This window comes from Lithobates pipiens, unplaced genomic scaffold, assembly GCF_037356315.1.
Source record: "Lithobates pipiens isolate NorthernLeopardFrog02 unplaced genomic scaffold, aLitPip1_a1.2 Scaffold_19, whole genome shotgun sequence".
Classification (NCBI taxonomy): Eukaryota; Metazoa; Chordata; class Amphibia; order Anura; family Ranidae; genus Lithobates; species Lithobates pipiens.
Window position 1 is genome coordinate 252,198,382 of NW_027507764.1, and position 14,849 is coordinate 252,213,230.

The 14,849-nt window shown below is 55.7% G+C and overlaps 1 protein-coding gene across 3 annotated transcripts in view; it reads left to right on the top strand.

Annotated features, from left to right (window-relative positions):
- The first annotated feature begins 496 nt into the window (after nt 1–496).
- The window catches only part of TMEM245 (transmembrane protein 245), a 198,941-nt gene continuing 184,588 nt past the window's right edge, over nt 497–14,849 (top strand). For 2 of the 3 annotated variants that reach the window (XM_077491919.1, XM_077491920.1), the window contains exon 1: nt 499–1,225. In XM_077491919.1, coding sequence (XP_077348045.1) covers nt 608–1,225 — 618 coding nt within the window. In that variant the 5' untranslated portion in view covers nt 499–607. Of the gene's footprint in view, nt 1,226–14,849 lie in introns of all 3 variants that reach the window. The other variant, XM_077491921.1, reaches the window with a different exon arrangement.

The following is a 14,849-nucleotide window of genomic DNA, read 5'->3' on the forward strand; positions in this document are numbered from 1 at the left end:
GTGTGAAATGCAAAACGTCGGTGGGTGTAAAAAGATGTATGCCTGCATACTTTTTCTGATAGGTGTCTCTCATTCCCATCTCAAAAAGTTGGGAGGTATGGTATACTGTTAAAAATAAGTGTAAAAAGCAAAACTCCGGTGGGTGTAACAATATGTCCGCTTTCCCCCTTCTCAGTGTATCCTTACTATGGAGGAGTACGGGGTGTAGAAAAATAACTGTGACGAAACGTCACTTCCGTTACACATTCTGACGGGTCGCCAAATCTGACGAAACGCCGGTACCTCTAGCGGTCACAGGTTAGTCACACTGACTGACTGTACACACAACAAAAGCTTCCCTCCCGCCCAGTCTCCGCCCCACTACCATTCATGTCCCGCCTACTCCTTCCAAGCTCCACATAGACTGAAATTTAGCCACGCCTACTCATATGACAGAATCCGCCCCATACTATCCACGCCTACCCCCCCAAACATCGGGACCCGTCTACAGTGCACGCCTCCTCGGCTCAGCCCTTCCTCTAGCTGACATCACCCATGTGAAGCAGCCGCCCGAAGGATAGAGTGGGCGCGTCCCAAACAAGGAAGCCAGAGGCGCACACTTTCAGACATGGGTGACAACGGTGAGAGTGAGGAGAGCGGCGCTGGCTCCTTCGCTCCACATGGCAGCGCCACCCGAGCACAGCGCAGCGAGGCACCCATGGCTGACACCCCTACAGCGGCCCGACACCTCTTCCAGAGCCTGTCCCAAGGCCCGCCCGGACCCATACTACTTTCCCAGGGACTGCAGCTTCGCTTCGACAGGAGCATCAAACAAGCGTTCTACAACACGGGGGCGCTGCTGTTCGCGGCCGGCTGTGGCGGGGCTGCTATCCTGGTCTACTTCATCCTGGAGGCCTTCCTCCGACCCTTACTATGGGCAGCGCTGTGCGGCACCTTCCTCCATCCCTTCAAACACACTCTCACAGCTGCATGCCGCCGCTGGCTGGCCCGCATCCAGCGCCAAGGCTCGCCCATTGTCCTGGCCACCTTCTTGTTACCCGTCAGCTTTGTCAACCACAGTCTGGAGGCCTTGGGGGAGCTGGTGGCCCGGAGACTGCCATTACTGGCCGGGGCGCCCCTTCTATATCTACTCTACTGGGCAGGGAGTTACCTGGGAGTGCGACACCTGGTGGGCGCAATGTGCGGCCTGATCTGCGGGGCCCTGGAATACTTCAGCTCCCAGTGGGTGAGTGACTTCTACTCTCATCTCCAGAAGTGCTCCCACCTTCTCATGGCTGCATCACAAGCTGTAATAAAAGGAAAGAGCTTCTAAAGTCACAACGGTTTTACATTGGGCCTTGATCACACCATATGTGCAGAAAAAAACATGGAAACCGTGCTGATTTCACTTGCAGCGGCACAAGTTTCCATCACATGTAATGTGGGTTTTAGTAAGTTTTTATGCACGTTGACATCCAGAAAATTATGCAGAGTAACACCATCACATCCCCTTTTTGTTTATGGAATGAAGAGGACAGTTTATTGCAGAGCCCCCCTTTACATCACGGTGCCCATCAGAGTCCCCTTTTACATCAGGGGTCTCCAAACTTTCTAAACAAAGGGCCGGATAACTGCCCTTCAGACTTTAGGGGACCTGACTTGGGGAAGTAGAAGATGCACTGACTTCAGTGGGAGTAAAGAAGGCCCTATCTTTGGAATTGGGCAGGAATAGTGCCCCATCAGTGGTGTGTGTGTGTGTGTGGGGAATAGTGCCCCATCAGTGGTGTGTGTGTGTGTGGGGAATAGTGCCCCATCAGTGGTGTGTGTGGGGAATAGTGCCCCATCAGTGGTGTGTGTGTGGGGAATAGTGCCCCATCAGTGGTGTGTGTGTGTGTGGGGAATAGTGCCCCATCAGTGGTGTGTGTGTGTGTGGGGAATAGTGCCCCATCAGTGGTGTGTGTGTGTGTGTGGGGAATAGTGCCCCATCAGTGGTGTGTGTGTGTGTGGGGAATAGTGCCCCATCAGTGGTGTGTGTGTGTGTGGGGAATAGTGCCCCATCAGTGGTGTGTGTGTGTGGGGAATGTGTGGGGAATAGTGCCCCATCAGTGGTGTGTGTGTGTGTGTGGGGAATAGTGCCCCATCAGTGGTGTGTGTGTGTGTGTGTGGGGAATAGTGCCCCATCAGTGGTGTGTGTGTGTGTGTGTGTGTGGGGAATAGTGCCCCATCAGTGGTGTGTGTGGGGAATAGTGCCCCATCAGTGGTGTGTGTGTGTGTGTGGGGAATAGTGCCCCATCAGTGGTGTGTGTGTGTGGGGAATAGTGCCCCATCAGTGGTGTGTGTGTGTGGGGAATAGTGCCCCATCAGTGGTGTGTGTGTGTGTGGGGAATAGTGCCCCATCAGTGGTGTGTGTGTGTGTGTGGGGAATAGTGCCCCATCAGTGGTGTGTGTGTGTGTGGGGAATAGTGCCCCATCAGTGGTGTGTGTGTGTGTGTGGGGAATAGTGCCCCATCAGTGGTGTGTGTGTGTGTGTGGGGAATAGTGCCCCATCAGTGGTGTGTGTGTGGGGAATAGTGCCCCATCAGTGGTGTGTGTGTGGGGAATAGTGCCCCATCAGTGGTGTGTGTGTGTGGGGAATAGTGCCCCATCAGTGGTGTGTGTGTGTGGGGAATAGTGCCCCATCAGTGGTGTGTGTGTGGGGAATAGTGCCCCATCAGTGGTGTGTGTGTGTGGGGAATAGTGCCCCATCAGTGGTGTGTGTGTGTGGGGAATAGTGCCCCATCAGTGGTGTGTGTGTGTGGGGAATAGTGCCCCATCAGTGGTGTGTGTGTGTGGGGAATAGTGCCCCATCAGTGGTGTGTGTGTGTGGGGAATAGTGCCCCATCAGTGGTGTGTGTGTGTGGGGAATAGTGCCCCATCAGTGGTGTGTGTGTGTGGGGAATAGTGCCCCATCAGTGGTGTGTGTGTGTGTGTGGGGAATAGTGCCCCATCAGTGGTGTGTGTGTGTGTGTGTGTGTGGGGGGGAATAGTGCCCCATCAGTGGTGTGTGTGTGTGTGGGGAATAGTGCCCCATCAGTGGTGTGTGTGTGTGTGTGTGGGGGGGGGGGGGGAATAGTGCCCCATCAGTGGTGTGTGTGTGTGGGGGGGGGAATAGTGCCCCATCAGTGGTGTGTGTGTGGGGAATAGTGCCCCATCAGTGGTGTGTGTGTGTGGGGAATAGTGCCCCATCAGTGGTGTGTGTGTGTGTGGGGAATAGTGCCCCATCAGTGGTGTGTGTGTGTGGGGAATAGTGCCCCATCAGTGGTGTGTGTGTGTGGGGAATAGTGCCCCATCAGTGGTGTGTGTGTGTGGGGAATAGTGCCCCATCAGTGGTGTGTGTGTGTGGGGAATAGTGCCCCATCAGTGGTGTGTGTGTGTGGGGAATAGTGCCCCATCAGTGGTGTGTGTGTGTGGGGAATAGTGCCCCATCAGTGGTGTGTGTGTGTGTGGGGAATAGTGCCCCATCAGTGGTGTGTGTGTGTGTGGGGAATAGTGCCCCATCAGTGGTGTGTGTGTGTGTGGGGAATAGTGCCCCATCAGTGGTGTGTGTGTGTGTGGGGAATAGTGCCCCATCAGTGGTGTGTGTGTGTGTGTGTGTGGGGAATAGTGCCCCATCAGTGGTGTGTGTGTGGGGAATAGTGCCCCATCAGTGGTGTGTGTGTGTGGGGAATAGTGCCCCATCAGTGGTGTGTGTGTGGGGAATAGTGCCCCATCAGTGGTGTGTGTGTGGGGAATAGTGCCCCATCAGTGGTGTGTGTGTGTGTGGGGGGAATAGTGCCCCATCAGTGGTGTGTGTGTGTGGGGGGAATAGTGCCCCATCAGTGGTGTGTGTGTGTGGGGGGAATAGTGCCCCATCAGTGGTGTGTGTGTGTGGGGAATAGTGCCCCATCAGTGGTGTGTGTGTGTGGGGAATAGTGCCCCATCAGTGGTGTGTGTGTGTGGGGAGTAGTGCCCCATCAGTGGTGTGTGTGTGGGGAATAGTGCCCCATCAGTGGTGTGTGTGTGGGGAATAGTGCCCCATCAGTGGTGTGTGTGTGTGTGGGGAATAGTGCCCCATCAGTGGTGTGTGTGTGGGAATAGTGCCCCATCAGTGGTGTGTGTGTGTGTGTGTGGGGAATAGTGCCCCATCAGTGGTGTGTGTGTGTGGGGAATAGTGCCCCATCAGTGGTGTGTGTGTGGGGAATAGTGCCCCATCAGTGGTGTGTGTGTGGGGAATAGTGCCCCATCAGTGGTGTGTGTGTGTGGGGAATAGTGCCCCATCAGTGGTGTGTGTGTGTGTGGGGAATAGTGCCCCATCAGTGGTGTGTGTGTGTGGGGAATAGTGCCCCATCAGTGGTGTGTGTGTGTGTGTGTGTGTGGGGGGGAATAGTGCCCCATCAGTGGTGTGTGTGTGTGTGGGGGGGGGAATAGTGCCCCATCAGTGGTGTGTGTGGGGAATAGTGCCCCATCAGTGGTGTGTGTGTGTGGGGAATAGTGCCCCATCAGTGGTGTGTGTGTGGGGAATAGTGCCCCATCAGTGGTGTGTGTGTGTGGGGAATAGTGCCCCATCAGTGGTGTGTGTGTGTGTGTGGGGAATAGTGCCCCATTAGTGTTGTGTGTATGTGTGTGTGTGTGGGGGGAATAGTGCCCCATCAGTGGTGTGTGTGTGTGGGGAATAGTGCCCCATCAGTGGTGTGTGTGTGGGGAATAGTGCCCCATCAGTGGTGTGTGTGGGGAATAGTGCCCCATCAGTGGTGTGTGTGTGGGGAATAGTGCCCCATCAGTGGTGTGTGTGTGTGTGTGGGGAATAGTGCCCCATCAGTGGTGTGTGTGTGTGTGGGGAATAGTGCCCCATCAGTGGTGTGTGTGTGGGGAATAGTGCCCCATCAGTGGTGTGTGTGTGGGGAATAGTGCCCCATCAGTGGTGTGTGTGTGGGGAATAGTGCCCCATCAGTGGTGTGTGTGTGGGGAATAGTGCCCCATCAGTGGTGTGTGTGTGGGGAATAGTGCCCCATCAGTGGTGTGTGTGTGGGGAATAGTGCCCCATCAGTGGTGTGTGTGTGTGGGGAATAGTGCCCCATCAGTGGTGTGTGTGTGTGTGGGGAATAGTGCCCCATCAGTGGTGTGTGTGTGTGTGGGGAATAGTGCCCCATCAGTGGTGTGTGTGTGTGTGGGGAATAGTGCCCCATCAGTGGTGTGTGTGTGTGTGTGTGTGGGGGGGGAATAGTGCCCCATCAGTGGTGTGTGTGTGGGGAATAGTGCCCCATCAGTGGTGTGTGTGTGTGTGTGTGTGGGGAATAGTGCCCCATCAGTGGTGTGTGTGTGTGGGGAATAGTGCCCCATTAGTGGTGTGTGTGGGGAATAGTGCCCCATCAGTGGTGTGTGTGGGGAATAGTGCCCCATCAGTGGTGTGTGTGGGGAATAGTGCCCCATCAGTGGTGTGTGTGGGGAATAGTGCCCCATCAGTGGTGTGTGTGTGTGTGTGTGTGTGTGTGTGTGTGTGTGGGGAATAGTGCCCCATCAGTGGTGTGTGTGTGTGGGGAATAGTGCCCCATCAGTGGTGTGTGTGTGTGGGGAATAGTGCCCCATCAGTGGTGTGTGTGGGGAATAGTGCCCCATCAGTGGTGTGTGTGGGGAATAGTGCCCCATCAGTGGTGTGTGTGTGGGGAATAGTGCCCCATCAGTGGTGTGTGTGTGGGGAATAGTGCCCCATCAGTGGTGTGTGTGTGGGGAATAGTGCCCCATCAGTGGTGTGTGTGTGTGTGGGGAATAGTGCCCCATCAGTGGTGTGTGTGTGTGGGGAATAGTGCCCCATCAGTGGTGTGTGTGTGTGGGGAATAGTGCCCCATCAGTGGTGTGTGTGTGTGTGTGTGTGGGGGGGAATAGTGCCCCATCAGTGGTGTGTGTGTGTGTGGGGGGGGGGAATAGTGCCCCATCAGTGGTGTGTGTGGGGAATAGTGCCCCATCAGTGGTGTGTGTGTGTGGGGAATAGTGCCCCATCAGTGGTGTGTGTGTGGGGAATAGTGCCCCATCAGTGGTGTGTGTGTGTGGGGAATAGTGCCCCATCAGTGGTGTGTGTGTGTGGGGAATAGTGCCCCATCAGTGGTGTGTGTGTGTGGGGAATAGTGCCCCATCAGTGGTGTGTGTGTGGGGAATAGTGCCCCATCAGTGGTGTGTGTGTGGGGAATAGTGCCCCATCAGTGGTGTGTGTGTGTGTGTGTGGGGAATAGTGCCCCATCAGTGGTGTGTGTGTGTGTGGGGAATAGTGCCCCATCAGTGGGTGTGTGTGTGTGTGGGGAATAGTGCCCCATCAGTGGTGTGTGTGTGGGGAATAGTGCCCCATCAGTGGTGTGTGTGTGGGGAATAGTGCCCCATCAGTGGTGTGTGTGTGGGGAATAGTGCCCCATCAGTGGTGTGTGTGTGGGGAATAGTGCCCCATCAGTGGTGTGTGTGTGGGGAATAGTGCCCCATCAGTGGTGTGTGTGTGGGGAATAGTGCCCCATCAGTGGTGTGTGTGTGGGGAATAGTGCCCCATCAGTGGTGTGTGTGTGTGGGAATAGTGCCCCATCAGTGGTGTGTGTGTGTGTGGGGAATAGTGCCCCATCAGTGGTGTGTGTGTGTGTGGGGAATAGTGCCCCATCAGTGGTGTGTGTGTGTGTGTGTGGGGGGGAATAGTGCCCCATCAGTGGTGTGTGTGTGGGGAATAGTGCCCCATCAGTGGTGTGTGTGTGTGTGTGTGTGGGGAATAGTGCCCCATCAGTGGTGTGTGTGTGTGGGGAATAGTGCCCCATTAGTGGTGTGTGTGGGGAATAGTGCCCCATCAGTGGTGTGTGTGGGGAATAGTGCCCCATCAGTGGTGTGTGTGTGGGGAATAGTGCCCCATCAGTGGTGTGTGTGGGGAATAGTGCCCCATCAGTGGTGTGTGTGTGTGTGTGTGTGTGTGTGTGTGGGAATAGTGCCCCATCAGTGGTGTGTGTGTGTGGGGAATAGTGCCCCATCAGTGGTGTGTGTGGGGAATAGTGCCCCTATCAGTGGTGTGTGTGGGGAATAGTGCCCCATCAGTGGTGTGTGTGGGGAATAGTGCCCCATCAGTGGTGTGTGTGTGGGGAATAGTGCCCCATCAGTGGTGTGTGTGGGGAATAGTGCCCCATCAGTGGTGTGTGTGTGGGGAATAGTGCCCCATCAGTGGTGTGTGTGTGGGGGAATAGTGCCCCATCAGTGGTGTGTGTGTGGGGAATAGTGCCCCATCAGTGTGTGTGTGTGTGTGGGGAATAGTGCCCCATCAGTGGTGTGTGTGTGTGGGGAATAGTGCCCCATCAGTGGTGTGTGTGTGTGGGAATAGTGCCCCATCAGTGGTGTGTGTGTGGGGAATAGTGCCCCATCAGTGGTGTGTGTGTGGGGAATAGTGCCCCATCAGTGGTGTGTGTGTGGGGAATAGTGCCCCATCAGTGGTGTGTGTGTGTGGGGAATAGTGCCCCATCAGTGGTGTGTGTGTGTGGGGAATAGTGCCCCATCAGTGGTGTGTGTGTGTGGGGAATAGTGCCCCATCAGTGGTGTGTGTGTGTGGGGGAATAGTGCCCCATCAGTGGTGTGTGTGTGGGGGAATAGTGCCCCATCAGTGGTGTGTGTGTGTGGGGAATAGTGCCCCATCATGGTGTGGTGTGTGTGTGTGTGGGGGGGGGGAATAGTGCCCCATCAGTGGTGTGTGTGTGTGGGGGGGGGATAGTGCCCCATCAGTGGTGTGTGTGTGGGGAATAGTGCCCCATCAGTGGTGTGTGTGTGTGGGGAATAGTGCCCATCAGTGGTGTGTGTGGGGAATAGTGCCCATCAGTGGTGTGTGTGTTGGGAATAGTGCCCCATCAGTGGTGTGTGTGTGGGAATAGTGCCCCATCAGTGGTGTGTGTGTGTGGGGAATAGTGCCCCATCAGTGGTGTGTGTGTGTGGGGAATAGTGCCCCATCAGTGGTGTGTGTGTGTGTGGGGAATAGTGCCCCATCAGTGGTGTGTGTGTGTGTGGGGAATAGTGCCCCATCAGTGGTGTGTGTGTGGGGAATAGTGCCCCATCAGTGGTGTGTGTGTGTGTGGGAATAGTGCCCCATCAGTGGTGTGTGTGTGTGGGGAATAGTGCCCCATCAGTGGTGTGTGTGTGTGTGGGGAATAGTGCCCCATCAGTGGTGTGTGTGTGTGGGGAATAGTGCCCCATCAGTGTGTGTGTGTGTGCCATAGGGTGTGTGTGGGGAATAGTGCCCCATCAGTGGTGTGTGTGTGTGTGGGGAATAGTGCCCCATCAGTGGTGTGTGGTGTGTGTGTGGGGAATAGTGCCCCATCAGTGGTGTGTGTGTGTGGGGAATAGTGCCCCATCAGTGGTGTGTGTGTGTGTGGGGAATAGTGCCCCATCAGTGGTGTGTGTGTGTGTGTGGGGAATAGTGCCCCATCAGTGGTGTGTGTGTGGGGAATAGTGCCCCATCAGTGGGTGTGTGTGTGTGTGGGGAATAGTGCCCCATCAGTGGTGTGTGTGTGTGGGGAATAGTGCCCCATCAGTGGTGTGTGTGTGGGGAATAGTGCCCATCAGTGGTGTGTGTGTGTGGGGAATAGTGCCCCATCAGTGGTGTGTGTGTGTGGGGAATAGTGCCCCATCAGTGGTGTGTGTGTGTGGGGAATAGTGCCCCATCAGTGGTGTGTGTGTGTGGGGAATAGTGCCCCATCAGTGGTGTGTGTGTTGTGGGGAATAGTGCCCCATCAGTGGTGTGTGTGTGTGGGAATAGTGCCCCATCAGTGGTGTGTGTGTGTGGGGAATAGTGCCCCATCAGTGTGTGTGTGTGTGGGGAATAGTGCCCCATCAGTGGTGTGTGTGTGTGGGGAATAGTGCCCCATCAGTGGTGTGTGTGTGTGTGGGGAATAGTGCCCCATCAGTGGTGTGTGTGTGTGTGTGGGGGGGGGAATAGTGCCCCATCAGTGGTGTGTGTGTGTGGGGAATAGTGCCCCATCAGTGGTGTGTGTGTGTGTGTGGGGGGGGAATAGTGCCCCATCAGTGGTGTGTGTGTGTGGGGGGGGAATAGTGCCCCATCAGTGGTGTGTGTGTGGGGAATAGTGCCCCATCAGTGGTGTGTGTGTGTGGGGAATAGTGCCCCATCAGTGGTGTGTGTGTGTGGGGAATAGTGCCCCATCAGTGGTGTGTGTGTGTGGGGAATAGTGCCCCATCAGTGGTGTGTGTGTGTGTGGGAATAGTGCCCCATCAGTGGTGTGTGTGTGTGGGGAATAGTGCCCCATCAGTGGTGTGTGTGTGTGGGGAATAGTGCCCCATCAGTGGTGTGTGTGTGTGGGGAATAGTGCCCCATCAGTGGTGTGTGTGTGTGGGGAATAGTGCCCCATCAGTGTGTGTGTGTGTGTGGGGAATAGTGCCCCATCAGTGGTGTGTGTGTGTGGGGAATAGTGCCCCATCAGTGGTGTGTGTGTGTGGGGAATAGTGCCCCATCAGTGGTGTGTGTGTGTGTGGGGAATAGTGCCCCATCAGTGGTGTGTGTGTGTGTGGGGAATAGTGCCCCATCAGTGGTGTGTGTGTGTGTGGGGAATAGTGCCCCATCAGTGGTGTGTGTGTGTGTGTGGGGAATAGTGCCCCATCAGTGGTGTGTGTGTGGGGAATAGTGCCCCATCAGTGGTGTGTGTGTGTGTGTGGGGAATAGTGCCCCATCAGTGGTGTGTGTGTGTGGGGGGAATAGTGCCCCATCAGTGGTGTGTGTGTGTGTGGGGAATAGTGCCCCATCAGTGGTGTGTGTGTGTGGGGAATAGTGCCCCATCAGTGGTGTGTGTGTGTGGGGAATAGTGCCCCATCAGTGGTGTGTGTGTGGGGAATAGTGCCCCATCAGTGGTGTGTGTGGGGAATAGTGCCCCATCAGTGGTGTGTGTGTGGGGAATAGTGCCCCATCAGTGGTGTGTGTGTGTGTGGGGAATAGTGCCCCATCAGTGGTGTGTGTGTGGGGAATAGTGCCCCATCAGTGGTGTGTGTGTGTGTGTGTGGGGGAATAGTGCCCCATCAGTGGTGTGTGTGTGTGGGGAATAGTGCCCCATCAGTGGTGTGTGTGTGGGGGAATAGTGCCCCATCAGTGTGTGTGTGTGGGGAATAGTGCCCCATCAGTGGTGTGTGTGTGTGTGGGGAATAGTGCCCCATCAGTGGTGTGTGTGTGGGGAATAGTGCCCCATCAGTGGTGTGTGTGTGGTGGGGAATAGTGCCCCATCAGTGGTGTGTGTGTGGGGAATAGTGCCCCATCAGTGGTGTGTGTGTGGGGAATAGTGCCCCATCAGTGGTGTGTGTGTGTGTGGGAATAGTGCCCCATCAGTGGTGTGTGTGTGTGTGTGGGGAATAGTGCCCCATCAGTGGTGTGTGTGTGTGTGGGGAATAGTGCCCCATCAGTGGTGTGTGTGTGTGTGGGGAATAGTGCCCCATCAGTGGTGTTGTGTGTGTGTGGGGAATAGTGCCCCATCAGTGGTGTGTGTGTGGGGAATAGTGCCCCATCAGTGGTGTGTGTGTGTGGGGAATAGTGCCCCATCAGTGGTGTGTGTGTGGGGAATAGTGCCCCATCAGTGGTGTGTGTGTGTGGGGAATAGTGCCCCATCAGTGGTGTGTGTGTGTGGGGAATAGTGCCCCATCAGTGGTGTGTGTGTGTGGGGAATAGTGCCCCATCAGTGGTGTGTGTGTGTGGGGAATAGTGCCCCATCAGTGGTGTGTGTGTGTGGGGAATAGTGCCCCATCAGTGGTGTGTGTGTGTGGGGGGGAATAGTGCCCCATCATGTGGTGTGTGTGTGTGTGTGGGGGGGGAATAGTGCCCCATCAGTGGTGTGTGTGGGGAATAGTGCCCCATCAGTGGTGTGTGTGTGTGGGGAATAGTGCCCCATCAGTGGTGTGTGTGTGTGTGGGAATAGTGCCCCATCAGTGGTGTGTGTGTGGGGAATAGTGCCCCATCAGTGGTGTGTGTGTGTGTGTGGGGAATAGTGCCCCATCAGTGTGTGTGTGTGTGTGTGTGTGTGTGTGTGGGGAATAGTGCCCCATCAGTGGTGTGTGTGTGTGGGGAATAGTGCCCCATCAGTGGTGTGTGTGTGGGGAATAGTGCCCCATCAGTGGTGTGTGTGTGTGTGGGGAATAGTGCCCCATCAGTGGTGTGTGTGTGGGGAATAGTGCCCCATCAGTGGTGTGTGTGTGTGGGGAATAGTGCCCCATCAGTGTGTGTGTGTGTGGGGAATAGTGCCCCATCAGTGGTGTGTGTGTGGGGAATAGTGCCCCATCAGTGGTGTGTGTGTGTGGGAATAGTGCCCCATCAGTGGTGTGTGTGTGGGAATAGTGCCCCATCAGTGTGTGTGTGTGTGGGGAATAGTGCCCCATCAGTGGTGTGTGTGTGGGGAATAGTGCCCCATCAGTGGTGTGTGTGTGTGGGGAATAGTGCCCCATCAGTGGTGTGTGTGTGTGTGGGGAATAGTGCCCCATCAGTGGTGTGTGTGTGTGGGGAATAGTGCCCCATCAGTGGTGTGTGTGTGTGGGGAATAGTGCCCCATCAGTGGTGTGTGTGTGTGGGGAATAGTGCCCCATCAGTGGTGTGTGTGTGTGTGGGGAATAGTGCCCCATCAGTGGTGTGTGTGTGTGTGGGGAATAGTGCCCCATCAGTGGTGTGTGTGTGTGTGTGTGTGGGGGGAATAGTGCCCCATCAGTGGTGTGTGTGTGGGGGAATAGTGCCCCATCAGTGGTGGTGTTGTGTGTGTGTGTGTGTGTGTGTGTGGGGAATAGTGCCCCATCAGTGGTGTGTGTGTTGGGGAATAGTGCCCCATGTAGTGTTGTGTGTGTGTGTGTGTGGGGAATAGTGCCCCATCAGTGGTGTGTGTGGGGAATAGTGCCCCATCAGTAGTGTGTGTGTGGGGAATAGTGCCCCATCAGTGGTGTGTGTGTGTGTGGGGGAATAGTGCCCCATCAGTGGTGTGTGTGTGTGTGTTGTGTGTGTGTGTGTGTGTGTGGGGAATAGTGCCCCATCAGTGGTGTGTGTGTGTGGGGAATAGTGCCCCATCAGTGGTGTGTGTGTGTGTGTGGGGAATAGTGCCCTATCAGTAGGTGTGTGTGGGGAATAGTGCCCCATCAGTGGTGTGTGTGTGGGTGGAATAGTGCCCCATCAGTGGTGTGTGTGGGGGGAATAGTGCCCCATCAGTGGTGTGTGTGGGGAATAGTGCCCCATCAGTGGTGTGTGTGTGGGGAATAGTGCCCCATCAGTGGTGTGTGTGTGGGGAATAGTGCCCCATCAGTGGTGTGTGTGTGGGGAATAGTGCCCCATCAGTGGTGTGTGTGTGTGGGGAATAGTGCCCCATCAGTGGTGTGTGTGTGTGGGGAATAGTGCCCCATCAGTGGTGTGTGTGTGGGGAATAGTGCCCCATCAGTGGTGTGTGTGTGTGGGGAATAGTGCCCCATCAGTGGTGTGTGTGTGTGGGGAATAGTGCCCCATCAGTGGTGTGTGTGTGGGGAATAGTGCCCCATCAGTGGTGTGTGTGTGTGTGGGGAATAGTGCCCCATCAGTGGTGTGTGTGTGTGTGGGGAATAGTGCCCCATCAGTGGTGTGTGTGTGGGGGGGAATAGTGCCCCATCAGTGGTGTGTGTGTGTGTGTGGGGAATAGTGCCCCATCAGTGGTGTGTGTGGTGTGTGTGTGTGGGGGGGGAATAGTGCCCCATCAGTGGTGTGTGTGTGTGGGGGGGGGAATAGTGCCCCATCAGTGGTGTGTGTGTGTGGGGAATAGTGCCCCATCAGTGGTGTGTGTGTGTGTGGGGAATAGTGCCCCATCAGTGGTGTGTGTGTGTGTGGGGAATAGTGCCCCATCAGTGGTGTGTGTGTGTGGGGAATAGTGCCCCATCAGTGGTGTGTGTGTGTGGGGAATAGTGCCCCATCAGTGGTGTGTGTGTGTGTGTGGGAATAGTGCCCCATCAGTGGTGTGTGTGTGTGTGGGGAATAGTGCCCCATCAGTGGTGTGTGTGTGTGTGGGGAATAGTGCCCCATCAGTGGTGTGTGTGTGTGGGAATAGTGCCCCATCAGTGGTGTGTGTGTGGGGAATAGTGCCCCATCAGTGGTGTGTGTGTGTGTGTGGGGAATAGTGCCCCATCAGTGTGTGTGTGTGTGGGGAATAGTGCCCCATCAGTGGTGTGTGTGTGTGGGGAATAGTGCCCCATCAGTGGTGTGTGTGTGTGTGGGGAATAGTGCCCCATCAGTGGTGTGTGTGTGGGGAATAGTGCCCCATCAGTGGTGTGTGTGTGTGGGGAATAGTGCCCCATCAGTGGTGTGTGTGTGTGGGGAATAGTGCCCCATCAGTGTGTGTGTGTGTGGGGAATAGTGCCCCATCAGTGGTGTGTGTGTGTGGGGAATAGTGCCCCATCAGTGGTGTGTGTGTGTGGGGAATAGTGCCCCATCAGTGGTGTGTGTGTGTGGGGAATAGTGCCCCATCAGTGGTGTGTGTGTGGGAATAGTGCCCCATGTGCCCCATCAGTGGTGTGTGTGTGTGGGGAATAGTGCCCCATCAGTGGTGTGTGTGTGGGGAATAGTGCCCCATCAGTGGTGTGTGTGTGTGTGTGTGTGGGGAATAGTGCCCCATCAGTGGTGTGTGTGTGTGGGGAATAGTGCCCCATCAGTGGTGTGTGTGTGTGGGGAATAGTGCCCCATCAGTGTGTGTGTGTGTGTGTGTGGGGAATAGTGCCCCATCAGTGGTGTGTGTGTGTGGGGAATAGTGCCCCATCAGTGTGTGTGTGTGTGTGTGGGGAATAGTGCCCCATCAGTGGTGTGTGTGTGTGTGTGTGGGGAATAGTGCCCCATCAGTGTGTGTGTGTGTGTGGGGAATAGTGCCCCATCAGTGTGTGTGTGTGGGGGAATAGTGCCCCATCAGTGGTGTGTGTGTGTGTGTGGGAATAGTGCCCCATCAGTGGTGTGTGTGTGTGTGTGGGGAATAGTGCCCCATCAGTGGTGTGTGTGTGTGTGGGGAATAGTGCCCCATCAGTGGTGTGTGTGTGTGTGGGAATAGTGCCCCATCAGTGGTGTGTGTGTGTGTGTGGGGAATAGTGCCCCATCAGTGGTGTGTGTGTGTGTGTGGGGGAATAGTGCCCCATCAGTGGTGTGTGTGTGGGGAATAGTGCCCCATCAGTGGTGTGTGTGTGGGGAATAGTGCCCCATCAGTGGTGTGTGTGTGTGGGGAATAGTGCCCCATCAGTGGTGTGTGTGTGTGGGGAATAGTGCCCCATCAGTGGTGTGTGTGTGTGGGGAATAGTGCCCCATCAGTGGTGTGTGTGTGGGGAATAGTGCCCCATCAGTGGTGTGTGTGTGTGGGGAATAGTGCCCCATCAGTGGTGTGTGTGTGTGGGGAATAGTGCCCCATCAGTGGTGTGTGTGTGGGGAATAGTGCCCCATCAGTGGTGTGTGTGTGGGGAATAGTGCCCCATCAGTGGTGTGTGTGTGTGGGGAATAGTGCCCCATCAGTTGTGTGTGTGTGGGGAATAGTGCCCCATCAGTGGTGTGTGTGTGTGGGGAATAGTGCCCCATCAGTGGTGTGTGTGTGGGAATAGTGCCCCATCAGTGGTGTGTGTGTGTGTGTGGGAATAGTGCCCCATCAGTGGTGTGTGTGTGTGTGGGAATAGTGCCCCATCAGTGGTGTGTTGTGTGGGGAATAGTGCCCCATCAGTGGTGTGTGTGGGGGAATAGTGCCCCATCAGTGGGTGTGTGTGTGTGGGGAATAGTGCCCCATCAGTGGTGTGTGTGTGGGGAATAGTGCCCCATCAGTGGTGTGTGTGTGTGTGGGGAATAGTGCCCCATCAGTGGTGTGTGTGTGTGTGTGTGTGGGGGGGAT